Source organism: Coregonus lavaretus, assembly GCF_964263955.1.
Source record: "Coregonus lavaretus genome assembly, contig: HAP1_SCAFFOLD_1019, whole genome shotgun sequence".
Classification (NCBI taxonomy): Eukaryota; Metazoa; Chordata; class Actinopteri; order Salmoniformes; family Salmonidae; genus Coregonus; species Coregonus lavaretus.
In genome coordinates, this window is record NW_028161762.1 from 116656 (window position 1) to 144297 (window position 27642).

Consider the following 27642-nt stretch of genomic DNA (forward strand, 5'->3'; position numbering starts at 1 on the left):
TTTTTGTTCGTGTTATCATTCAAATTAATAAAATATGTTCACCTTCCACGCTGCGCCTTGGTCCTCTGTACCCAACGATCGTGACATCCACATAAACACAGAGTTGCTACAGTTATTATTTGTGGTGGTAATAATTATTTTTTGTACATTTTATGAGTGGGGAGGGTGTGTAAAATATTTATAGGGTGGGGGGGGGGGGGGGGGGGGTGCATTATTTTATGACACCTCGAGTTGGACCAGCCACCCACCCCACCCCACCCCACAGTGCCCTATGCAACACCCACGGACATGGCAGCCAAGATTCCATTTTTGTAATACCTTACACACAGTGCCATCAAACATTCTTTTGTCCGGCCAGGCCGTGCACGCGAGGGAGCAAGTTTGCCCACAATTTCTGTCGCACGGATGGTTGTGTGGATTGTACTCTTTCATAGTGGTCCCATTGTGCCGCACTGCATTCTGGGGCTCCGTGTGACACCTGCCCGCAAAGGTATACGGGGGAGTGAGTGAGTGAATGCTCCCGCCGCATCCGACCCGCTCAGGTCCGGTTTCTGCGCTTTTTCAAAGGAGCTTTAGGGTCGCAAAAAGGGTCTCCTCTCTCTGTCATTTTTATGCCTGGGGTATCGTTGCATATCGCCGCCACGGAGCCAAACGGGACAGTGCCATGAGGACTTTCCCTAAAAGCAGAACTTGTGAGGTTTACAGCATCTCGGGATATGGACATTGTTCTGCTGTTGGTTCACCTGCACAGGTAAGAGAGATGGCTTCAGCACTCACCGCACTTTTCACCCTGTCCGCAAAGACAGGGGGAGACAAAGGGATGCTGTTCAGACTGCACAATCAAAGCAACATTCTTTTCAGGTATAACTTTTTATCAATTTACTTTTCATCATATTAGGCCTACTTTAAGCTGTTATAAATCGTTTCAATTGGATGTGCTGTTATAATTGGATGTGCTGGCTCACCGGTAATGGATTTGAGTAGGTCACCAACTTCCCCTTAGTTCTGGTTCATCTTAATTGTAAAATCAGTCTCTAGGGATATCTGGTTCTCACTCTCATGAATGTCTGTCAGAGGGCACCGCTTGATTGAGTGCTGACACTGCTGCACAAGGCCGTGGGAAAGCAGACCCCTGGAGCCACGCTTTGTGTGCTCCCTCGGGGAATCCTGCCAAGACGCCAAATGTTTTACTTAAATTCCTTCAGAAACAAAGGACGGTTCGCTGCTGTTGTCGCTCTGGGTAACTTGATTTAGTCCTATGTTTAGTGTTTATCCTACTGCGCTAAGCAAACAGTAGGCTACACAGTGGAATGGAAAGGTGGGTACGGGGTAGGCCTACATGTAGGATAAATGACCTTTTTAATACCTTTTTTTAAATGATTGACTACGTGGCCTGTTAAACCTTTGTAATGCTGACCCCCCCACTTGAATATGCTGTAACCTAATGTAGCAGGCCTAAAATAAATGCCTGAAACTAGATCCCCTACATACTGAAAAAAAAACTGTCGGTGGAGGTTCTCTTCTGCATTGTTCAACCGATCCAGTAAATGTGGAGGAGGAGTTAAGATGGAGTGTCGCCAGAGAAGAAGAGGTAAAGAGAGGCCCAACTCAGCGGAAAATCTGTCTCCTTCCTGCAGGTGGCGTTTTTTTGTTTTTATACCAACCAAGCAAGGAGTTTTTGTATGAAAGTCTATAGAGTACCATTCCTCTCTTGTCGGAGAGGGATTTACATGGTTATCAAAATGTCACGCCAGGGTAAGCCTACACGAAACACAGCCCTTATTTGAAGTGTTTCTAAAATTCCCTATGGGAAAAAGGAATGGTGGAAAAATGATTGGAACCATTTCCCTGTTTGACCGCTAGGTTTTATGGGTATTATGACACCTCCACTGTGAGAGAGTGTCGAAAAATATATGGCTTATTTGCTACAGAGGTTTATTTGATTTAATATAAGTTTCGTAATGCTTAGGTTGTTACGAGTGTACTAATATGACATCCCTGCAACTATGAGAAAAAACACTTCATATCGGAGTTATCTCGAGACAGCTATGCATATTAATATAATATGCCATTTAGCAGACGCTTTTATCCAAAGCGACTTACAGTCATGCGTGCATACATTTTTTTTTTGTGTATGGGTGGTCCCGGGGATCGAACCCACTACCTTGGCGTTATAAGCGCCGTGCTCTACCAGCTGAGCTACAGAGGACCACATATTCATGGCATGAGGCTAGTAGCATAGCGTCTCAATCCATTGAATACAGGCGGTTGACGTCAACAACCCTCAACTAATATTCAAAAAAGTATTAAAATAATGAGATGTATCCACCAATCCAAAGAAAGGATAGGCGGTAGTTAGACAGCCCGCCGTGCCGCTTTGTGGACAACGACTCCCATTGTTAGGGCGGAAAGACAAGTATCTTGTCAGTATATCCATAATCTTTGGTGTCACCTTGTTATTCATGTCCAAAAGAGGAAGTCATTTCATGGGTTCTCTTTCCATTTCCCCTGAAAACCAGCACATTCGGTGGTTGGGGACTGGCAGAAGCTAAATATGCTAAAACAGAGAGGGAGAGGGAGAGGGAATGTGAGAGAGAGAGACAGAGAGAGAGACCATACAGACATAGCCTACTCGCACACAAAGAGAGAGGCCTACTCACACACAAAGAGAGAGGGGTGCGGGGGTGTTGTGATGTGAGTAAGTGAAGCAGGTTTGTCTCTGATATAGGGGGTCATTACAGAGCCCACCCAGTCACTTAGCCCTTCCACGGAATCCAAGGCTCAGAGCGACTGGAAGGACCAGGGGGACCAGGGAGGCCAGGGTGACCAGGGAGGCAGAGGAACTGTCTGTGGGGGATGGAGAAGGTGGGCTCTGGGGGTCCTACCCCTCCTGCCCTTCACTGCCGCCATTGCACTGAGTCTCCATTTCTTTACATGTAAGTAAGCAGCGCCACCTGTTTGGAAACGTGTGTGTGTGTGTTTGTGCAGACTCCGGGCTTCGACACAAGCCCTCCCTTTTTTATAAATTGTCTTAGAAACAATGCTTCAATTAATTCAAAATATGCTCCGGACTTTGGCGACTACCAGTGGTGGAAAAAGTACTCAATTGTCATACTTGAGTAAAAGTAAAGATACCTTAATAGAAAATGACTAAAGTAAAAGTGAAAGTCACCCAGTAAAATACTACTTGAGTAAAAGTCTAAAAGTATTTGGTTTTAAATATACTTAAGTATCAAAGTAAATGGAATTGCTAAAATATACTTAAGTATCAAAAGTGAAAGTATAAATCATTTCAAATTACTTATATTAAGCAAACCAGACGGCGCAATTTTCAGTTTTTATTTATTTACAGATAGCCAGAGACACGTGCCAACACTCAAACATCCTTTATAAACAAAGCATTTGTGTTTAGTGAGTCCGCAAGATCAGAGGCAATAGGGATTACCAGGGATGTTCTCTTGATAAGTGAATGAATTGGACCATTTTCCTGTCAAAATGTAATGAGTACTTTTGGGTGTCAGGGAAAATGTATGGAGTAAAAAGTACATTATTTTCTTTAGGAATGTAGTGGAGTAAAAGTTGGCAAAAATATAAATAATAAAGTAGAGTACAGATACTCAAAAACACTACTTAAGTAGTACTTGAAAGTATTTTTACTTAAGTACTTTACACCACTGGCGACTACAAAGTATTTTTTAACCTCCCGCTTTGGGCTGGATGTGTCAATGTGTAGTTCATACGTGCATAAACTATGAGCAGAATTACTGTCTTACCTCAATTAGCCATGAAATCCTTAGTTTGAAAGCAACTGTTTATCTGGAAGCGGTGCTGCGCCATTTTCCTCACATCTTCCCCCAGGTGGGCTAGCCACCTAGCAATTTGAGTTCAACCAATGAGCTTCGAACCCCTCACCATATAAGTGACAGCTAGCAAGAGGCACATGATGCACCCACAGCAGAGCGAGAGAGAGAGCAATGACGTGGTGCCTATATCTGCACATATGTAATGTAGTATGCAATTTTCGGGGACCATTTTTGGCTCGTGAGCGCTACTTTCAGAACTACTGGCTAAAAAGCATAACAATAATGTGTTTGCCTTCAAGCTCCACCCCCTTCAGTGTTCTACCTTGGTGGCAGTGTGGAGTTTCCCAACATGAGCTTCTCATTGGACCTGACTGACCCCGCCTCTCCACAGTTCCGCCTCCAGGCTCAGGCTCTAAGCAGTTATGTAAGTGTTATGGTCTATCTGTCCTGTCCTGTCTTTTCCTGCCCTGCCCTGTCCTGCCCTGTCCTGCCCTGTTCTTGTCCAGTGATGCTCTGAGATAATGCTTCTCTCGTTCTCTCTCCTCTCTCTCTCTCTCTCTCTCTCTCTCTCTCTCTCTCTCTCTCTCTCTCTCTCTCTCTCTCTCTCTCTCTCATATATACACTGAGTGTACAAAACATTAGGAACACCTTCCTAATATTGAGTTGCACACCCTTTTGCCCTCAGAACAGCTTCAATTCGTCAGGGCATGGACTACAAGGTGTCGAAAGCGTTCCACAGGGATGCTGGCCCATGTCGACTCCAATGCTTCCTATAGTTGTGTCAAGTTGGCCGGATGTCCTTTGGGTGGTGACGATTCTTGATACAAATGGGAAACTGTTGAGTGTTGCAGTTCTTGACACACTCAAACCGGTGCGCCTGGCATCTACTACCATACTCCGTTCAAAGGCACTTAAATCTTTTGTCTTGCCCATTCGCCCTCTGAATGGCACACATACACAATCCATGTCTCAATTGCCTCAAGGCTTACAAATCCTTCTTTAACCTGTCTCCTCCCGTTCATCTACACCGATTGAAGTGGATTTAAAAAGTGACATCAATAAGGGATCATAGCTTTCACCTGGAAAGAGCAGGTGTTCCTAATGTTTTGTACACTCTGTGTCTTTAATCTCCTGTCTCACTTCAGAATATCACTCTAGATTAGAACATAGCAAGTCTAGAACCCTAGTGTTTCTAGAACGCTACCTCCCTCCCTGTGTCATTTTCGAGCATACTCCTGAATGATATGCATCTATTTGGCATTTTAAAGAATGTAGTGGTACTAATTCTACTCCTGAAGGCTGCTGGTCTCTCTCTCCCCTCTCTCATTCTCTCTGATCTCGCTCTCCCCTTGTACATGTGTGAAATAGGACAAATATAAGCACCCAGCTTCTCTCCCCCATCTCTCTCCTCCAAATCCCTTCCTCCCTCTCTACCCCTCCTTCTCTGTGTCTCAGTGTTAAATGTAAAGCGGGTGTGTAACAGGAGCCCAGGTCTGTGTGTGTGAGTCCTGCGGCGCTAAGGTCTGAGGACCCTAGGGACCAGGCCCTTTTCAGCAGCGAGGACAAGCCCAGCGTTTGTGAGAACAGCAGGACCCAAGTAGCTGGAGTGAGAGGAAGAGCAGGCCCTCAATAAAAACATTGTCTATCTGGCTTTCACACAATCAGTCACTCTGTGTCTCACTACCTCCACACCACACACACAGAGAGAAAGAGAGAAAGAGAGAGAGAGAGAGAGAGAGAGAGAGAGAGAGAGAGAGAGAGAGAGAGAGAGAGAGAGAGAGAGAGAGAGAGAGAGAGAGAGAGAGAGAGAGAGAGAGAGAGAGAACTGAGCTACACTTCCTAACATCCTGCCAAATGTATGACCACATTAGAGAGACATATTTCCCACGGATCACACACACCCACAAAGAATTTGAAAACAAATCAAACATTGATCAAGTCATGAGAAAAGGGCAACCAGTTTAGCACAAACAACATTGTAAATATTGTGGTGTCCGAGACAACGATGCTGATCATGCTGTGATGATAAGAAGTCTGCTTACACTGTACTTTGATTATAAAGGTTTATTGTATCAAAGATCACAGTATCAATTTACAGACATCTGCAGATATCTGGAGAACAACGGCCCAATCTGTTAATATGTTGTTTCCCCCGTCCTTTGTTCAAACATGGTATTTATCCTATGTAACATAAGATGGGTGGTTTTAGATAAACCAATCCCTGGCCTCCACATATCTCCAAATGTCCTCTATTCCAAGAAGCCTATGTAGCAATGCTTTCCAGATGCTTCAGCAAAGCAGAGTAAAGTTAATCTATTACACCATTTGCAAATGTCAGCAAAATCAATAGACCTTCAGACACTACATATTTCCCCCCTTCGAGACTAATTAAGTCTCGAAAACAAAAAGAATAGGATTATGACAAATAACAATTTTTGTTCTTGAGTAACTTTAGCAATAAACCAAAATTTATGGAGAGTAAACACATGTTTATATAGACACATTTTTGTATGGGGTGTAAATAAATTGTTATGGAGTGTAAGAGCGAAAAACCTGTCTGGCAGCTTTCATTCCAAATATCCATCAATCAATCAAGACAGGAAAATTCTCTCACGGCCCCTCTGCCCCAGGCGACCACCTAAGTACTCCAGATCAATTTATAAATCTTTATCAATGCATTTTAAGCTATGATGCAATTGAATACACATGAAAGCCTCAGAAAACAAAATACAATAAAAAATGTCCACATTCAGGCTGGTCGACCCATCGGACCCTCCTGTGGATTCTCTCTGTCCCTGCCTAGACCCAATATCCCTAAGCTTCAACGAAAAAACAAAAACATCTGAGGTCCCCACATGTACCCAACAACAGAAAACATAATTCTTCAAAAATGAATACAGAAAGAATATGACACAAATTATGGATTACACATGCAAATATGTCTATATATCATTGCAGACACTGGAATGTAGTCCACTACACTTCATCTCCTCAGCAGTGTCGACTTCCAATAAAACGTTGATGATGGAATCTGAACATTTCCACACCTTCCTTGTTCCACTTCCTCCAGTCCATTCATATTGTCCATGTTTGAGTATTTGAATCCCACTCTACACATCCCCATATACTTCTGGAAGAAAAGAAAACACCAACCAGTATCTTTTGCAAAACAACACATGCAAATTAAAACATCAATATCAACAATAATATAAAAATGATATATAAAATGATATATAAGATGAATCACATTCCATTTCCCCCCTTTGATTCATAAGAAAATACTAAATATCACAATAATATAATTATCCCACAATCAGATATTCAACATTTCCTAGAGTTATTTCAACCCTAGTTTTCATAACTTTTTTGTCAGACTTTTTTCCCCCCAATTTTTTCTAAAACCATTTCACTGATTTATCCACAAAACTCTTTCCCATGTTCTGAGGATATTAAATCGGGAAATCCCCACCTGCTTATGACTTCTTTACACAAAAACTTTGCAACCGACTGAGCATCCTTTAGCTTAGTTGTACATCTTATGCACCTCTTGGTGTAGGAATGTAACCAATAATAACAGTCACACCCCTGCAAACATTATTTTTCAGACAGATTATGCACCTGCCTATGACATAGTCAACCTGTTAAAGCAAATATGGTGCCCAAAAACCCTACTCCTTTATAATCTTTCTCCTAATCTCCCCCCTTGCAACATTAGCTAACCCATAGCTTCCTAAATCATCAGACCTAATAGGTCTAGAGGCGCTACTATCAACCCCTCATGGTTTCTCCCAAAACAACAATTGATTGCTACTCTAAGGATTTTTTCATTGTCTTCAAAACACCTGCTTTTGAAAGTCCTTCAATTTATGGTTCAATCCCTTGGATTGCTTCATCTTTCAATGGATACTGATTCTTTCAAGGAGGTCTCGCTCCAAAAAATCTTCACTGAGATTTCCAATCCAGAATACTGAAGATGAATCCATCTCTGTCATCATCAACAATTGGTAAACCTTTTCCTTTGGCACTTCTACCAGACAGCCGTCTGGTGTACATCTTATTGTACAGTTCAACTTACACAATGCATCTCTTCCCAACAATGCAATAGGTGTATGTTCTGATACCAGTATGGGTATTATAATTTTCTGATTTTTATAGCAGAGCTCAATTGGTTCCGTAAGAGGAATCAGCTGTTTTACTCCCTCAAATCCGATTGTCCTAATTAGTTGATTGGACATAGGGAGATGTGTAGCATCTTCAGGCCGAACACAGGTAAAAGCAGCTCCGCTATCCGCCATCACTTATTTTTCCGGTCCTGATGCTACCAGCTGACAACCCCCTTTCGGATCTTCTGGGCACCCCTAGAATCCTTGCTCCGGGCCCCTATAGGGGTTCACCTGTCCTCCAGATGATCTTGACTGGCCCCTGTATCTTCCTCTGAAATTCCCTCTGGTGTTTCCTCCTGGCCCATTACACTCACGGGCAAAGTGACCAACCTGTCCACAATTATAACACACTTCTGAAGATTGCTGGAAGTAGGCTTGAATCTTCCTCCTCTTCCTCTTCCTAAGCCTTCTCGTCCTCTTCCTCTTCAATTCTGTCTCTGTCCAGAAACTGGCTGTGGATATGAAACAACTGGTACCGTTATTGGTGGCTGGTACAATTGCGGTTGGAACTGGTTCGGTTGAAGCTGTGGCAGTGATTGTTGATTTGGTGCACACTGATTCTGCATAACCAAAGCTTGTTTCTTCTCCTTCTTATTCTCCACCAGTTGTATTTGATTGAGTTTTCGGAGTGTTTCTTGGTCCTGTTCTTTCTGGTTGTGTTCCTTTTTCCGGTACAGATCCACTTGATGGGCTAAATGATCTGTATAGACACCTTTTGTCATGCTTCCAAGTCCAACCACCTCTGCCAGTTTGCTCCTTACTGGTGAGGGCAGTCCCATCTGTAGATTAGCTCTCAAAATTGACTGCTCAATTTGACTCATATCTGGATCATTTCCGGTAATATTTCTCCACACTTGATGAACTCTTGACACATAGGCTCTCTGATTTTCTTGTTGTCCTAGTGGGCCAATCAGAATGTTGTCAGGATGCACATTTGTTGGAAACGTATCTTTCAGTGCTCTCCACAGCCGATTTCTACTTGCAGCCAACAATTCAGGATCATTCACCGCAGTCCCCACATATCGATGAAGTCCAGCTCTCTGAAAAATGTCTTCCATACCTGGAATACCAAGGAGATTAGCCAAAAGTCTCTTAATGTCTCTTATGGCAGACTGTGTTCCCACCGTAATTTCTTCCAACTTTGAAATCCAAGGATATGCTCCATCTTGAAGAGTAGGCAGCTTCTCAAGTATATCTGACATATCGGTATTCTGCAAAGGCTTATATTCTAGGTTTTGTCCTCGAATGATCACTGGCATCATCTTCTTACTGGTGCCCTCTTTCCTTGGCCTCAATGTATACTTCTTCTCCAATTCTTGGGATCCTTTTCTCAGCAGTTTTTTCTTCTGTATCTTCAGCTTCTTGAGTTGTTCTTCCAGTTCTCTTACTTCTTCTAAATTGTTCGCTTTATCCAGGCATGATACGCATCGGTCTATATCTCTTTCTATTTCTTCTGTGCTAGTCATTGTAGGATAAAATCCTCTTGAATATGAAGCACCTTTAATCTCCAAATCTTCATCGCTGTCTCCATCTTAACTTTCATCAGAACTCGAATCTCTTGTATTCTTCTTCTTCCAACTTCCATCACCCCTTCTTTCCGCTCTGGCCAACCTATGTCTGATCACAGGGTCATATCCACCCATGATCTCTTCTGAATCACTCTGATCATCATCATCATCATCTTCAAGTTCCATCCTCCTGAACCTCACTCCACCCTTAGTTTCCAGACATCTCGTTTTCTTCCTACTTTTGGAGTTTTGATTCATCTTTATGGTCGTTTCTGCTTTTCCTCTCTCTATTATTCAAGCACTTTCATCATGTTGATGACGTCAGGGTTAAGAGTCCCTTCCACTAGCCATGGTTGTTCAATGTCAGGTCAACGTTTATTCCCTTTTCCAGATAACCTTGCAATACCATTAACTAAAGGTTTACTATTTTCTACTACATCAACAGGAGTAATTACTTTCATAGTTTTTATGTCCTTTTCCCCCCTTGTAACAACTCTTTTATATTCCTTTATTGTGAATTATTTTATTATTTTAGACTATGTAGCTTATAGTTCCCTCTTTTTTTTTTCTTCCCCAAAATAATTTATTTATTTATTTTTTCATCAATTTACTTATCTATTCATTTTATTTTATTTTATTTTACCAAATTATTGATTAGTGGCAATCTTACCACATCCGATCAGGAAAGTAAATGAAAGTAGTCACCTTAGAGCAATCCAAAAAATAAAGACCTGTAATCCAGCAACACTACAGCACTCACAAACCCATTGCTTAATAAGCACCCAAGTACTTGAATTTTACAGAATAATGTCAGTGCTGGATTTCCAACACAACTCTAATCAAAACAACTCATTCATAAAAACCCTAATGTGCAATTATCAATTACATCAATTCATCAGTCTGTTGCCAAGTTCCTGTGAAATGGTCACAACATGAAATATTCTATGCATACACAATGTATCTATTATATCCTGTAAGGGAAAGTAGGTTTTGTGGATAGAACACTACTGGCCTTAATTTGACTTGATCCGTTGCAGCACACCCTGTCGCTTGATGTACTCTCTCTCTCTGTCTCCTCCTTCTCGTCTCTCACATGACAGAAGAACAAAGGAAACAGACAACAATTTAGTATTTTATGCATACCTATGTTCACATTCGCGCTAAGAAATAAGCAAACAGCTTAACTCAGGAATATTATAAATAGCGCAATAACAGTTTATTTTATTAATTTTTAATCCGTCAACATATCTCTAGTTTATCAATTCAATAGGTCTCAATCAAATAGTTTCGTCGTTAAACAACAGCCGATTTAACAAACAGACTACTCTATTAGTGTCTAAATCTCCCCCTTCTTCTCTGTCTGCTCTGAGTCTGCGTCTCCCAGCAGCTCAGTGCAGGCAGGGGAGTGGCATATTTGCTCTACGTAACTCTAAACTCATAAAATCCCACGCATGCGTAGTTCATTCACCAGTGCGATTTCAGAATGTAAGGAGCTCTCTCCCAGCTAAACAACAGAAAGTAGACAGACCAACTTTACCTCCATTCTTTCCCCCAACAGACAAACAGTAACACTTAACAGAGCTCACAAACCAACACAAAACATAGAACACAAATCCTACTTTGAAGTTTCTTAACTTCACTTATCCTAATCTGCAGATTTATAGTTATTTTCTTATCCATTACAAAACATCTCTATACACTCTTAAAAACTCCTCCCTGTAGGCTCATGATTTTCTAATAGTTAGTAAACGTTCTCTTTTTATTGATTTTAACTTTAACTTACATATTTCCTTACAAAAAACTAAAACCCCTGTTGTCATAGCCTTAGTCGACACACAGCTGGAACACAGCAGAGACCTCTCCATGTACACACACACATGCATAGGCTCTCTTCCTCTCACACACACACAATTCAAACAAGAATGCATCCGTTCATACAATACACTAAGCATGCTACCGTCGCTCCTTATTTCTCATTGTTCCTTCCTAAATTTGTGCTACCTCGAGTTGCAGATATTCAATGAGAGATTACTTCGAACATATACTTCGTCAACTATATTCCGAGAGGTAACGTGCAATTGAATGTATCTTCCACAAACTCACAGTTCCCAGAACTGACCTGAAAGTCAACCTAGTGACTCTCCTAGGATTTATGGCCCATCTTAATGATCGCCTCGTTTGAGGGCTTCCTTAAATCAGCGACGTCCTAAAAGTATACTTTTTCCTTATTTCCTGGCCTTATTCCTTCATGTTATTCCTGGACACTCCTTTTAATTTTATTCAAGCCAAATATCGGTGTGCCCAGCGTTAACAATTCCTATAGACACTCCCCCGTTTGCGTTGTTCCCAACGCAAACAAATTAAGAAATTTAGAACGGACTCTCATCCCACAGCAAATAACAGCAAATTGCACACATAAGTCTTTTAAACGGTACATCTCTCCAGCGCACACACCCACATAAGCAAGCGAACCGACCAGCGCACAAAATTGTGAGAAATCTCACCTTATGAGCCGGCGTCTTGAGCAGGAGTCACTTCGTAGCCCATGAATGGAACACTGGAGAGACTCAGCACGTCCCAAAGGTTCCTCGTCGCCATTCTGTGGTATCTAAAAATATGTTGCTAATTATGCTGTGATGATAAGAAGTCCGCTTACACTGTACTTTGATTATAAATGTTTATTGTATCAAAGATCACAGTATCAATTTTCAGACATCTGCAGATATCTGGAGAACAACGGCCCAATCTGTTAATATGTTGTTTCCCCCGTCCTTTGTTCAAACATGGTATTTATCCTATGTAACATAAGATGGGTGATTTTAGATAAACCAATCCCTGGCCTTCACATATCTCCAAATGTCCTCTATTCCAAGAAGCCTATGTAGCAATGCTTTCCAGATGCTTCAGCAAAGCAGAGTAAAGTTCATCTATTACACCATTTGCAAATGTCAGCAAAATCAATAGACCTTCAGACACGACAATACAACCTATATTTATCTGTTTATTTATTTTCCCTTTCATACTGCAACTACTTACACATTGTTACAACACTAATAGCCAATAATATAACATTTTAAATGTCTATACTCTTTTAAAACATTTGTGAGTGTAATGTTTAATAATGTTTCCCTTGTTTATTTCCCTTTTGTTTATTGTCTATTCCATTTGCTTTGGCAATGTAAACATATGTTTCCCATGCCAATAAGGTTATTTGAATTGGAGAGAGAAAGAGAGAGAAAGACAAACAAACCAAAACAAAGTCTTCTCCTGCTTTGTTGATTTTAAAAAATGTTTGACTCAATTTAGCATGAGGGTCTGCTATACAAATTGATGGAAAGTGGTGTTGTGGGAAAAACGTACGATATTATAAAATCCATGTACACAAACAACAAGTGTGCAGTTCAAATTGGCAAAAAACACACACATTTCTTTCCACAGGGCCGTGGAGTGAGACAGGGATACAGCTTAAGCCCCACCCTCTTCAAAATATATATAAATGAATTGGCGAGGTTACTAGAACAGTCTGCAGCACCCGGCCTCACCCTACTAGAATCTGAAGTTAAATGTCTACTGTTTGCTGATGATCTGGTGCTTGTGTCCCCAACCAAGGAGGGCCTACAGCAGCACCTAGATCTTCTGCACAGATTCTGTCAGACCTGGGCCCTGACAGTAAATCTCAGTTAGACAAAAATAATGGTGTTCAAAAAAAGGTCCAGTTGCCAGGACCACAAATACAAATTCCATCTAGACACCGTTGCCCTAGAGCACACAACAAACTATACATACCTCGACCTAAACATGAGCGCCACACGTAACTTCCACAAAGCTGTGAACGATCTGAGAGACAAGGCAAGAAGGGCCTTCTATGCCATCAAAAGGAATGTAAAATTCAACATACCAATTAGGATCTGGCTAAAAATACTTGAAACAGTTATAGAACCCATTGCCCTTTATGGTTGTGAGGTCTGAGGTCCGCTCACCAACCAAGAATTCACAAAATGGGACAAACACCAAATTGAGACTCTGCATGCAGAATTCTGCAAAAATATCCTCTGTGTACAATGTAAAACACCAAATAATGCATGCAGATACCCGCTATTTATCAAAATCCAGAAAAGAGCTGGTAAATTCTACAACCACCTAAAAGGAATCGATTCCCAAACCTTCCATAACAAGCCATCACCTACAGAGAGATGAACCTGGAGAAGAGTCCCCTAAGCAAGCTGGTCCTGGGGCTCTGTTCACAAACACAAACAGACCCGACAGAGCCCCAGGCAGGACAGCAACACAATTAGACCCAGCCAAATCATGAGAAAACAAAAGGATAATTACTTGACACATTGGAAAGAATTAACAAAAAAACTGTGCAAACTAGAATGCTATTTGGCCCTAAATAGAGAGTACACCGTGGCAGAATACCTGACCACTGTGACTGACCCAAAATTAAGGAAAGCTTTGACAGACTCAGTGAGCATAGCCTTGCTATTGAGAAAGGCCGCCATAGGCAGACCTGGCTCTCAAGAGAAGACAGGCTATGTGCACACTGCCCACAAAATGAGGTGGAAACTGAGCAGCACTTCCTAACTTCCTGCCAAATGTATGACCATATTAGAGAATCATATTTCCCTCAGATTACACAGAACCACAAAGAATTTGAAAACAAATCCAATTTTGATAAACTCCCATATCTATTGGGTGAAATACCACTGTGTGCAATCACTGTGTGCAATTTGTGACCTGTTGCCACAAGAAAAGGGCAACCAGTCAAGAACAAATACCACTGTAAATACAACCCATATTTATGTTTATTTATTTTCCCTTTTGTACTTTAACTATTTGCATATCGTTACAAAACTGTATATAGACATAATATGACATTTCAAATGTCTTTATGCTTTTGGAACCTTTGTGAGTGTAATGTTTACTGTTAATTTTGGGGAGGGGAGGGGTGATAGAGTAAGAGATGAAGGGGAGGTGAGGGATGAGGAGAGAGAGAGAGAGAGAGAGAGAGTGAGAGAGAGAGAGAGAGAGCGAGAGAGAGAGAGAGAGAGAGAGATCAGGTTGAGACAGGGTGAGGAAGGAGATGGATTTAGGGGCAGCGGTGGAGACAGAGAGAGAGAGGGAAACGGCTGAGACTGATTGAGAGGAAGGGATCAGGATTCAAAGAGATAGTATAAGGAGAGAGTGAAAAGCATTGAAAGAGAATAGATGGAGACGCTCGTTAGACAGAGAAAGGTTCATATATATGGTCCTAATAGGTCTGCAGTAATTGCTGTAATTTGGCTGTGCTGGTCTCTGTTGATTAAACCTGGGGCCACAGACCCATACCACCAAGGATATACATTACCTCTACATGGCTGACTGGGATGTATGGAGACAATGGAGCTCTGTGCTCCACAAAACCAGTCACACACACAAATGCGCACAGACGAACACAGACACACACGCACACATCCACACAAACACATGCACACACACACACATGCACATGCACACAGACATACACATGGGCGTGCACACACACACACACACACACACACAAGAAATAACAGGGCTTTTGTTCTCAGGTTGCAGGTTCTGCCAGGTGCGCTGGTGTCACATATACACAGACATACTCAAAAACACTCCCATACGCACACACAGAGTTGTGACCTCAGTCTTGGTGCTGTGATGTCACTCTGTGACATCACATTCAGTGGAAAATCTCCTCAATTAAAAGTTTATCCCATTGTTTGTTTTGTTTCTCTCTCTTTTCCACTGGGTGCTTTTCTCAACGTTGGGATGGCGTTATAACAATGTTGTGATCAGTTCTCAGAGCTTTATGAATCCTCTCCCTGGAGCGCCTACTACCTACGCTCAGGAATTACTGCCTTCAGGTGAGCCCTGTATGTGGAGAACCACACATGAAACCAGAAAATCACTGTTAATAATGTAGTCCCTTGGTAACGGTGTTTGGTTCCGTGTGTGTGTGTGTGTGTGTGTGTGTGTGTGTTGACAGTGAAGGAGCAGATGGACTGAACGTGTTCTACTGGAGTAAGTTCTCGGGCCCTGGGGGCGTTGCCATGGAGATCCAGCGGTGGAGTCCGGAGCGCGTACAGCGCCGTCTCCCTGGCACCAATAAGCTGCTGTACAGCCACAACGAGAAGCACTACTACATGGAGAGAGACGACGAATCACTCAACCTGCTGGGTACTGTAACTTCTCTCTCTCTCTCTCTCTCTCTCTCTCTCTCTCTCTCTCTCTCTCTCTCTCTCTCTCTCTCTCTCAAATGTTATATTATGTCTATATACAGTGTTATAATGATGTGCAAATAGTTAAAGTACAAAAAGGAAAATAAATAAACATAAATATAGGTTGTATTTACAATGGTGTTTGTTCTTCACTGGTTGCCCTTTTCTTGTGGCAACAGGTCAGAAATCTTGCTGCTGTGATTGCACACTGTGGTATTTCACCCAATAGATATGGGAGTTTATTCAAATTGGATTTGTTTTTGAATTCTCTGTGGTTCTGTGTAATTTGAGGGAAGTATTTGTCTCTAATATGGTCATACATTTGGCAGGAAGTTAGGAAGTGCAGCTCAGTTTCCACCTCATTTTGTGGGCAGTGTGCACATCGCCTGTATTCTCTTGAGAGCCAGGTCTGCCTCTCTCTATCTCTCTCTTTCTTTCTCTGTTTCTCTCCCTCTCTGTCTCTCTGTCTCTATTTCTCTGTCTTCCTCTCTCTCTCACAGTCTCTCTGTCTGTGGACTACAGCTCCCAGAATCCTTTAGTTTATTGTATATTCTTGCTTCTCGTGCCATTTAAAACTCCATTCTGTTACTACTATATTGTATGTATTTCTGTGCAGGTTTAGACTCTGATGACTATGATTCAGACGACAAGGCAGATAAAATCAAGAACCCCAACTCCCTGCAGAACTCTCTACAGAGCGGCAAGTGGCAGCTAGGATTCCAAGGTGAGGAATCATTGCCTTTCTTAGAACATAAACATACAGGTATTGTCACTTCGCAGACACTTCACCCAAAGACACTTCCAGGTATGACCTATAAAGTATGAACCCACAACCTTGGTGATGCCAATCCCACACTCCCACCGATCTTTCCCTCCCCCTAGCGATGTCCTTTGACCTCTATGCTAAGTATGGAAACAACCGTACCCTGAGCTTGGTGAGTCCCAAGAAGCCATACTACCAGTGGCGCCTTCGTGTCCCGTCGGGTCATGTGGTGCGTCTGGTCATCCTCAACCTGCACGGAGCCACACCCGGAAGCTGCTCCGCCCACAAACTGTCTGCCTATGACTTCCTGTTGCCACTACAGAACAAGATCATCGCCAGGTAGGAGATACACTACCTGTGATGATGGTATGGAATCCCATACCATCATCACAACTCTGTCATCTGACTCACACTCGTTAACCATCTGATGATAGTGCGCAGCTGAACACTTGTTATTTTAACTAAAACATAACCAATCTTTGTTAAACATAAATAACAAACTTGTTTTTGCATGGACTCCGCAACACGGTTAGCTTTTAACAGCTAGGACCGCTATTTCTTGTCCCGGAATCCTGCTTAACTGACAGGTTAAAGTCTGCTTGAAAGAGCCGCTAACCTAGCTAAGCTGCTAACATTAGCCAGCAAGCTAACGAAGTTAGTCCCAGATGAGTTTTCCAATGGAGCCCTCTTTGTCTGGAGAAGTAAATGAACAGTTCCAGCGCTGTAGGAGCTGTATCTACTACTCTTTGTTTCAGGACAAATCACTCAGAGTTCCAATGCGGCAATTGTTTGCTTGCCGAGGATTATAGACTTGAGGTGGCTTCCTTGATCACGCAGGTAGCCAGCCTACGTAAGAAACTTGGTAAAACGCAGAGTGGCTGTTTACCTTTTCTACGCCGGTGGCTGGACGGCGTTCGTGCATGTTGGATGCATCTCCGTCTTGTCGTTTGTTGTTATCTGACTGGCCGGTGTTGCCCGGAGTTCAATCGCCAGGGGAGCCATCTCCTGCCTCTCTTCCCCCATCTGATAGCGGAGTCGAAGGAGCACAGCAAGAGGAGCATGGCAATCAACGATGGTCGCATGTCACGAGCCATGGAAGCTGAAGACAGCGGCCTGCCGAAAAGCAGCCTACACTCCCAACGAGAGGCCCGGAGCGGATACAAACAACAAATAGTTTCACCGCCCTGATCTTCCTGCACCTTCGTCGCTGGGGGTACCTGTGTCTACGGCCACTGTGAATACTCCTACTCCTTCCCCTACGATTTTGAAGTCGACGTCGGCAACCTTCCATCCCTGCTCTGAATCGAGCGGGGCTTCTCTATCTGTCGGACGCCTGCACCATCCTGTGAAGCGTGGGAGTGGGCAGATTTCCTTGTCCTTCTCGCCAGCTGTGATTTTGGGCAGCTACATGGTAAAGAATGTGACTGTTCCTGGTGCAAAAACAATGTCCAATTCCGGAGCTCGAGTAAATGACATTACTAAGCTGTTCCCGAATATACTACGCCAGGACATGGACATCGATTCTATCGTAGTCCATGTGGGTTTTAATGACATTATGAAGGGCAGCTCTGAACAGTTGAAACTGGATTTCAAAGAGCTGATTGACTCTCTGCTAGACACTAATAAAAGACACATCATATCTGGCCCTGTGCCCTCTCTGAATCGTGGCATTGAATGCTTTAGCAAGATTATTTATCTTCACAACTGGCTATATGTTTATTGCAGCTCAATGGGTGTAACTTTTGTTGACAATTTCGATAGCTTTTGGAAACAAAACACGTTTTATAAGGAGGATGGGATCCACCCAAATCATTTAGGTTCCTGGATCCTTTCACAGCATTATAAGGCTGCATTGAGACAACAACTTATCAATAACCCAAGCCCAGCTCAGTTAATCCCTACCATTGTGCCACTGAGTCATCATAATGCTTTAGCAAATGTACATTATACCAGGGGCATTGGTACACACAATGTAAGTAACTTAATTGATGTCCCTCTAACCGCCCTGAATGCCTCTGCTGATCCTACAGCTATTGTATGCAGCAATCATGTGTCTATGAACCAGATTTATGCTGTTAGCACTGAGGCAGTGTGTCCTAGTAGGAAGTCCACTGTGTGCAGCTCACCCTGCACTAACATAAATAACATGAGAATATCTGCTCCTGCTAAGCTTCCCAGTAAAGCAATGAAAACAAGCAAGCATCCCAGAAAAGTGCTCAAAATAGCCCGCGTGTCACGCTCTGGCTCCGGGACTCTGTATGTTGAGCCAGGGTGTGTTCGTTCTGTGTGGGTTGTTTCTATGTTGGTTGTTCTAGGTTGTTGTATTTCTTTGTTTGAGTGACTCCCAATCAGAGGTAACGAGTGTCAGCTGTTGGCTCGTTGTCTCTGATTGGGAGCCATATTTAAACTGTCTGTTTTCACCTTGTGTTTGTGGGTTTTTGTTCCTAGTCAGTCATTGTCACTGTGGACTTCACGAATCGTTATTTGTTTTGTTGTTTCGTGGTTCGCTTTAATTAAATAAAGCATCATGTTCGTGCAACACGCTGCGCTTTGGTCTACTCCTTTCCAAGACGATCGTGACAGAAAAACCCACCTTAACCAGATCAAGCAGCGTGACGAGGAGAGAGGATGGACGTGGCAGGAGATGATTGCGAGTCTGGCAAGAGGGAGAGAGGCCTTGGCCAGGGGGAAAGTCCCCCAGGAAATTTTTAGGGGGGGGCTCACGACGTCGGGGCAGCAGGTGTACGGGGTAGAGTGGTGCAAAGCGTTGGCAGAGAAGGCCGCCAGGTTAGGGGGGCCACTGGGCACAGAGGAGAGGGAAAGTGTGGAGGCACGGCGAGAGGTACTGGGGTGTGTTACCAGTCCGGTCCGGCCCGTTCCTGATCCCTGCGTGGGGCCAGTGGTGTGTGTCCCCAGTACGGTCCGGCCTGTTCCTGCCATTCCCACCAAGTCAGTGGTGCGCGTCGTCAGCCCAGCCCGGCCTGTTCCTGCCATTCCCACCAAGTCAGTGGTGCGCGTCGTCAGCCCAGCCCGGCCTGTTCCTGTCATTCCCACCAAGTCAGTGGTGCGCGTCGTCAGCCCAGCCCGGCCTGTTCCTGCCATTCCCACCAAGCCTACGGGGTGCGTCGCCAGTCCAGCTCGGCCTGTCCCTGCTCCACGCACAAAGCCTACGGTGTGCGTCGCCAGCCCAGCCCGGCCTGTCCCTGCTCCACGCACCAAGCCTACGGGGTGCGTCGCCAGTCCAGCCCGGCCTGTCCCTGCTCCACGCACAAAGCCTACGGTGTGCGTCGCCAGCCCGGCCCGGCCTGTCCCTGCTCCACGCACCAAACCTACGATGTGCGTCGCCAGCTCGGCCCGGCCAGTTCCTGCCACTCGCACCAAACCTACGGTGCGAGTCGCCAGCCCGGCCCGGCCTGTTCCTGCCACTCGCACCAAGCCAGGGGTGCGAGTCGTCAGCCTGGTCCAGCCCGTTCCTGCCACTCGCACCAAGTCAGGGGTACGAGTCGTCAGCCTGGTTCAGCCCGTTCCTGCTACTCGCACCAAGCCCGGGGTGCGAGTCGTCAGCCAGGTCCGGCCCGTCGCTGCTCCACGCACCAAGCCAAGGGGGCGCATCGTCAGCCAGGTCCGGTCCGTTCCTGCCTCACACACCAAGCCAAGGGGGCGCATCGTCAGCCAGGTCCGGTCCGTTCCTGCCTCACGCACCAAGCCAAGGGGGCGCATCGTCAGCCAGGTCCGGTCCGTTCCTGCCTCACGCGCCAAGCCAGGGGTGCGCGTCGTCAGCCTGGTCCAGCCCGTTCCTGCTACTCGCACCAAGCCAGGGGAGCGAGTCGTCAGTCCGGCACAACCCGTGCCTGAGTCATCGGTGCCAATTCAGGTACCGCTCAACTGCTCCACTAAGGAGCTGAAGCCTACCGCTCCTGCTACGTCCAGTCCAGCTCCAGCCAGCAGGGCCAGACCGGACCAGGGGCGCTATGGGGGGTTTGTTGAAGGGTTTTGGTCAAGCCCGGAGCCGGAACCGCCACCGAGGAGGTATGCCCACCCAGCCCTCCCCTGTTTTGCTCTTTTGAGGCGCGGTCGCAGTCCGCGCCTTTAGGGGGGGGTACTGTCACGCTCTGGCTCCGGGACTCTGTATGTTGAGCCAGGGTGTGTTCGTTCTGTGTGGGTTGTTTCTATGTTGGTTGTTCTAGGTTGTTGTATTTCTTTGTTTGAGTGACTCCCAATCAGAGGTAACGAGTGTCAGCTGTTGGCTCGTTGTCTCTGATTGGGAGCCATATTTAAACTGTCTGTTTTCACCTTGTGTTTGTGGGTTTTTGTTCCTAGTCAGTCATTGTCACTGTGGACTTCACGAATCGTTATTTGTTTTGTTGTTTCGTGGTTCGCTTTAATTAAATAAAGCATCATGTTCGTGCAACACGCTGCGCTTTGGTCTACTCCTTTCCAAGACGATCGTGACACCGCGTTAACATATGTAGCTTAAGAAACATGGTTTATGACATTTTTTTAAATGCTGTTGATGTAAAGAATATTTGTTGGTCCGTGGTATGTAATGAGGAGCAAACAGACGTTACATTTGACACATTTATGAAATTGCTTATCCCAGTTACTAATAAGCATGCACCCATTAAGAAAAAGACTGTAAAAACTGTTAAATCCCTGTGGATTGATGAGGAATTGAAAAATTGTGTGGTTGAGAGGGATGAGGCAAAAGGAATGGCAAATAATCTGGCTGCACGACCGATTGGCAAACTGAATAAAATAAGAAACTACACTATGAAACAAATATAAAAGACATAAAGAATTATAGTAAAAAGCTTTGGAGCACCTTCAATGACATTTTGGGAAAGAATGCAAACTCAGCTCCATCATTCATTGAATCAGATGGCTCATTCATTACAAAACCGACTGATATTGCCAACTACTTTAATTATTTTTTCATTGGCAAGATTAGCAAATTTAGGCATGACATGCCAGCAACAAATGCTGACACTACACATCCAAGTATATCTGACCAAAGTATGTGTCACGACTTCCGCCAAGGCTGCCTCCCCTCCTTGTTCGGGCAGGCTTCGGCGTTCGTCGTCACCGGCTTAATAGCCACTGCCGCTCCATTATTCATCATTCCATTTGTCTTGTCTTGTCAATCACACACACCTGGTTCTTATCCCCTCATTAGTCAGTGTATAAGTGTTCCCTCTGCCCCCCTTGTCCTTGTGGGTGATTGTTTATTTGTGAGAGTTGTGTAGCTCGGTGAAGCTACTCGTACATTGTTATTGCCGGGGTAGATATTTCCCCTGTGCCTGTTATTGTTGGAGCTACCGTTACCTTGTATTGCCAGGGTAGATTTTCCCCTGTGCCTGTTTCGTTTGTCACTATCCAGCGCTATTTGTGTACGACGGAATAAACTCTGCATTCGGTGATTCCCCTCCTGCGCCTGACTCCTTCTATCACACTCATCACAGAATCACCCACCCGCTATGGAGTCAGCGGGAGAAGAGCGCCTGCCTATGTATGTGTACCTGTATGTATTGTGACATTTCTGTCTGTCTATTCCAGGTGGTGTGGTCAGCCAATGTCTGGCTCATCTCCTGTAATGAAGCTGACGTCGTCTGGTAACGTGATGCTGGTCACCTTCTCCTTCAGCAGACAGAGAGATGGAGCCATCTTCAAGGCCTACTTCCAGGCCATCCCCAAAGCAGGTCAGACACACTATTACCACAGATAGAACAATGAGACAGATATTTCACCGGATGTATAAATGTGAAGCATTTAGTGGCCGGCAGTGGGAGAAGATTTGGCCGACATTCTGCGAATTCTGTCATCAATGACACGTTTGATCTCAATACAGTTTTCTGTTCCCAAAACTACAATCTGTTACGGACAGAGTGGACTAAGTTTTGTAGACTTTGCCAAAGTTTCAAAAAATGGCATCGTTTAGAAGAGTGCAAAGGCACTTTTAGTTATTGCACACGAGCACTTCACAGAGTAGGCGTTCCCTAACGTAAATATGCAAATGTATGCTAGAACGTGCCAATAGGATCTCGCTGGCTCGTGCTCGGCTCTGCCCACCTCCTTGCTTGTTCTGCCCACTATGACTCATTTGTTCCTTTTTGAAACGATAGGCTGTGGTCTATCTTGGTTTAGTTATAAAAAATCTTTGCTATTACCACACACTACAACCATGGGGAAGGCACTGCTTGCCGAAACGTTGGTTGTACATAAAATTATTGGGAGCATATTTAGAGTGTGCGACATTCATTCTTTCTTTCTATATTATACCTCTGCAACAGACATTCTAGACTCAAGACCATGATAGTCCAATGAGCTAAAGCCTTGGCTATAGGAGCAAACACAAGTCACCAAGATACCGTCTGTGTTATCCTATTCAATATTTACAATAGGTCTTCTTACATGTCTTATGTAATAACTTGTCTATTACAGCTGTCCAATAGACTCCTGTTGATGCATGGTCTGTGTCAATGTCGTCCCCTGTAGGTTGTGGAGGGTCTCTGTCCTCCTGGAACGGCTCTCTGTTCTCTCCCTACTACCCTGCCCACTACCCCCCCAACCTGGACTGCAGCTGGACCATACGGGTGAGCTCACACCCCAGGGGACTTCACACACACAACACCCACAGTGTGTGTGTGTGTTGACAGTAGGTCTGCTCCACATTCCTGCATCTGAACCACTGCTTCTCTCGGGTGTCTCTTTCAGGCGCCGTTGCCTGGATACCTAATCTCCATGACGATCGTGACGTTGGACATCCAGGACTCTTCGTCTTCGGACGGCTGTGAGAAAGACTGGCTGGACATTGGAGGGGTCAAGTAAGTGTTGCCGTTGTAGCAGTACTGATGACATACTGCACAGTGAATGTGTGTTTGCAGTCTATGTGTGATATATTAACTGTTATGTATGTGAGTGTGTGTGTGTTATATTAACTGTGGTGTGTGTTGTCTCAGGCTGTGTAACCCCATGACTGACAGCAGCAGAAAGAAGATGTACTCCTCTCCTGTCTCTCTCCACTTCCACTCTGACGAGTCTGTCACTCACAAGGGCTTCTACCTTCTCTACAGAGCCTTCTCCCCTGAGAGCAGTATGTCTCACACACCTCTACCTCACACCTCTACTACACCTCCACCTCACACCTCTACCACACCCCTATATCACACACCTCTACCACACACCTCTACCTCAACTCTACCATACCTCTACCTCACACCTCTACCTCAACTCTACCACACCTCTACCTCACACCTCTACCTCAACTCTACCATACCTCTACCTCACACCTATATCACACACCTCTACCACACACCTCTACCTCAACTCTACCACACCTCTACCTCACACCTATATCACACACCTCTACCACACCTCTACCTCAACTCTACCACACCTCTACCTCACACCTATATCACACACCTCTACCACACCTCTACCACACACCTCTACCACACACCAGTAACACAGCTAGTGTAGCACATGGGGATGTGAAACGTACTCCTCAGACTGAAGTGTCGCCACTTGAGCCATCGAATAGTTAACTTTTCAGTGGTGCCGACTGGTAAGACGCTTCAGGAGGGCTGTCACGTGTGCTAGCAGGTCCTGGGTTTGAGCCTCGGTGGAATCAGGAGGAAGTGGTACTCGCTGAGCAAGCAGTGTGACGTCCTTTACACTAGCCTATACAGATTTACTTAGATTAGCTTAGAGTTGCAATCTAAATACTCAACTCTACCATACACACTGAGACAGACCTGTAGATTCCAGGTTTTCACTCGTACAGAGCTACTGTAGTAGGCGGTCTCTCTTTCTTTCATCTCTTCCTCTCTCATCCCCCTCTCTCTCTCCAGCGTGTCCTCGTCAGTTCCGCTGTGGGGATGGGAGGTGTGTTCCTCTCAGGAAGGTGTGTGACGGAGTCAGAGACTGTTCAGACGGACGGGACGAGGCTAAATGCTGTAAGTATGTTATCCTCAACACTCTAACTCCTCACGTACATGCATACAGTAAGGATGACGAAGATGTTGAAGATTGTTAATGTTTCATTGACAGTGATCACCATAAGTGATCTGTCTGTGTAATAAGTACTGTATGTCTTCAAACCAAAGCCAATATGTTGTGTTGTGTGTAGCGACCTGTCGTCCAGGTGAGGTGTATTGTGGGAACGGTCAGTGCCGGCCTCACAGCAGCCAGTGTAACAGTCAGAGTAAATGTGGAGATAGCAGCGAGGAGGCTGACTGTGGTGAGTACCATACACACACGCCTGGGCCACACAATAACACGCTATCAAGAGATCTGCTTAGAAACATCATTGCATATTTTGTTCATCATAAGATTGTATGAGTCCATTTTCTACTTGTTTTCATTATGCCAGCTGCATAGAGGACTGGTCTGTGGTAAGGACGGCCCCTCTCCCCATTGCTGGGTCAGGGTGTGTTTATGTGTGTGTGGTGGTTGTATTTGCATGTGTGTTTATGCTCCAGGCCAGGTGTTCACTCTGTTGGCCCCCCAGCAGGTCAATGCTACCACATGTGCTCCAACAAGGTGTGTGTGTCGAAGTCCTCAGTCTGTGACGGTGTCATAGACTGCAAGGACCGCAGTGATGAGATCAACTGCACTAGAGCATGTGAGTCCGTCCATCTGTCAATCGGTCCGTCCGTCCTTCCATCCGTCTGCATCTTTCTTTGTTTCTCTTCATCCAATCCTCAATCCATCTCTCTTTCTCTGTTTTTCCCCCCCTCCCTCTATTTCTGTGTGTCCAGTCCATAAGGGCTGCTCCCCATCCTCCTATAAGTGTGCCAATGGGAAGTGTGTGAATAAGATCAACCCTGAGTGTGACGGAGTCAAAGACTGTTCTGATGGATCAGACGAGACGCGCTGCGGTGAGACTCATTACCACTTATAACACACGTATGAACCTACATATACCAGTTATAACAAACGTATGAACCTACATACACCAGTTATAACACACGTATGAACCTACATACACAGTTATAACACACGTATGAACCTACATATACCAGTTATAACACACGTATGAACCTACATACACCAGTTATAACACACGTATGAACCTACATATACCAGTTATAACACACGTATGAACCTACATATACCAGTTATAACACACGTATGAACCTACATATACCAGTTATAACAAACGTATGAACCTACATACACCAGTTATAACACACGTATGAACCTACATATACCAGTTATAACACACGTATGAACCTACATACACAGTTATAACACACGTATGAACCTACATATACCAGTTATAACACACGTATGAACATACATACACCAGTTATAACACACGTATGAACTTACATACACTAGTTATAACACACGTATGAACCTACATACACCAGTTATAACACACATACGAACCTACATACACCAGTTATAACACACGTATGAATCTACATATACCAGTTATAACACTTTCCCCCCAGGTTGTGGCACCCGGCCCAGGAAGCGTGCTAAGATAGTGGGCGGATCTGACGCGGGGACGGGGGCATGGCCGTGGCAGGTCAGTCTGCAGATGGAGCGTTATGGTCATGTCTGTGGAGCGACCCTGGTCACCAGCCGCTGGCTCATCTCTGCTGCACACTGCTTCCAGGACTCTGAAGCCATAAAGTGAGATTCTTTGTTATTATAGTCAGTATTGTTGTGTTCATTAGTTTCCTCGTCATCATCATCATCATCATAGTCCTTATCATCATCATCATCATCATAGTCCTCATCATTATCATAGTCCTTATCATCATCATCATCATCATCATCATAGTCCTTATCATCATCATCATCATCATCATCATCATCATAGTCCTTATCATCATCATAGTCCTCATCATCATCATAGTCCTCATCATTATCATAGTCCTTATCATCATCATAGTCCTCATCATTATCATAGTCCTTATCATCATCATCATCATCATCATTACTGTAATAATGATTTGTGTGTGCCTGTGTACTTCCATGTGTGTCCCTGCCTGGCTGTGTGTTTAGGTACTCTGATGCGCGGTCGTGGCGTGCCTACATGGGAATGCGTGTGATGAACACGGGCAGTAATGCTGCAGCCACCAGACAGATCCGTCGTATCATCCTTCACTCCCAGTACGACCAGTTCACCTCTGACTACGACATCGCCCTGCTGGAGCTCAGCACCCCTGTCTACTTCAATGACTTGGTACAGCCCATCTGTGTCCCCGCCTCCTCACACGCCTTCACCACCGGGACCAGCTGCCACGTCACGGGCTGGGGGGTCCTGATGGAGGATGGTAAGTGCTGCCCAAGGATAACAGCTGATGTTTGATACCTGCCAGAAAACAGAAAATATGTCCAAAATGATCTCTTTGGAATCCTTGTATGATTTGTCAGCTAGTTACTATTCATACAACATTCTATAAATAATTTTCTGTCGAGTTCCAGGTGCTTGCACATAATTTCTTAGTAAATACCAGGTAAATACTAACTCTAATAGAACTATCTATATAAAACGAAGTGTTACTGAGTTCCTGTGTTTGTTCCAGGTGAGCTGGCGTCTCTGCTGCAGGAGGCCACAGTTAAGATCATCAACAGGAACAACTGTAACAAGCTCTATGATGACGCTGTCACTCCCAGGATGCTGTGTGCTGGCAACCTGCAGGGAGGAGTGGACGCCTGTCAGGTGAGGAGGGGTTTCTGAGTGTGTGTGTGTGTGTGTTTGTTTTGTCATTGTGTGTGTTAATGTGCCTCTGCATGTGTTTTTATGAGTTTTATCTTTGTGTTTTCATGTTTATGTGTCTGTCTGTGTTTGCACATGTGTGTTTAGGGTGACTCAGGGGGTCCTCTGGTGTGTCTAGAGAGGGGTCGGCGGTGGTTCCTTGCAGGGATCGTGAGCTGGGGGGAGGGGTGCGCTCGGCAGAACCGCCCTGGAGTCTACACACAGGTCACCAAGTTCACAGACTGGATCCACCTGCAGACTAAAGGACAGGTCTGACAGACTGACAGACGTCTGGATGACATCAGCATGTGAACAGACTCAGTGGCTGGCACCATGTGACTGTAACGGGGGTAAAGAGACATCACCTGCAGCCCCTGCTTTATGATTTATACCAGGCCCCATGTCACTGACATCATTATCAACTGTTACCCCCCACCCCCATCATACCCACCCCCTCTTCATTT

General features: G+C 44.7%; 1 protein-coding gene across 1 annotated transcript; it reads left to right on the forward strand.

The window, feature by feature from the left end:
* Window positions 1-625: 625 nt before the first annotated feature.
* On the forward strand, window positions 626-27454 carry LOC311120130 (suppressor of tumorigenicity 14 protein homolog; the record flags this gene model as incomplete). The annotated part of the gene is made up of 19 exons (XM_084194748.1): window positions 626-751; window positions 2729-2936; window positions 4103-4227; window positions 15283-15350; window positions 15473-15663; window positions 16321-16428; window positions 16587-16806; window positions 22021-22163; window positions 22960-23057; window positions 23179-23288; window positions 23424-23557; window positions 24315-24419; window positions 24593-24703; window positions 24974-25087; window positions 25224-25343; window positions 25923-26106; window positions 26482-26753; window positions 27006-27142; window positions 27287-27454. The coding sequence occupies exons 1-19, from the start codon at window positions 665-667 to the stop codon at window positions 27452-27454; spliced, it is 2703 nt and encodes a 900-aa protein (XP_084050874.1). The 5' UTR covers window positions 626-664.
* Between the last annotated feature and the right edge of the window lie 188 nt (window positions 27455-27642).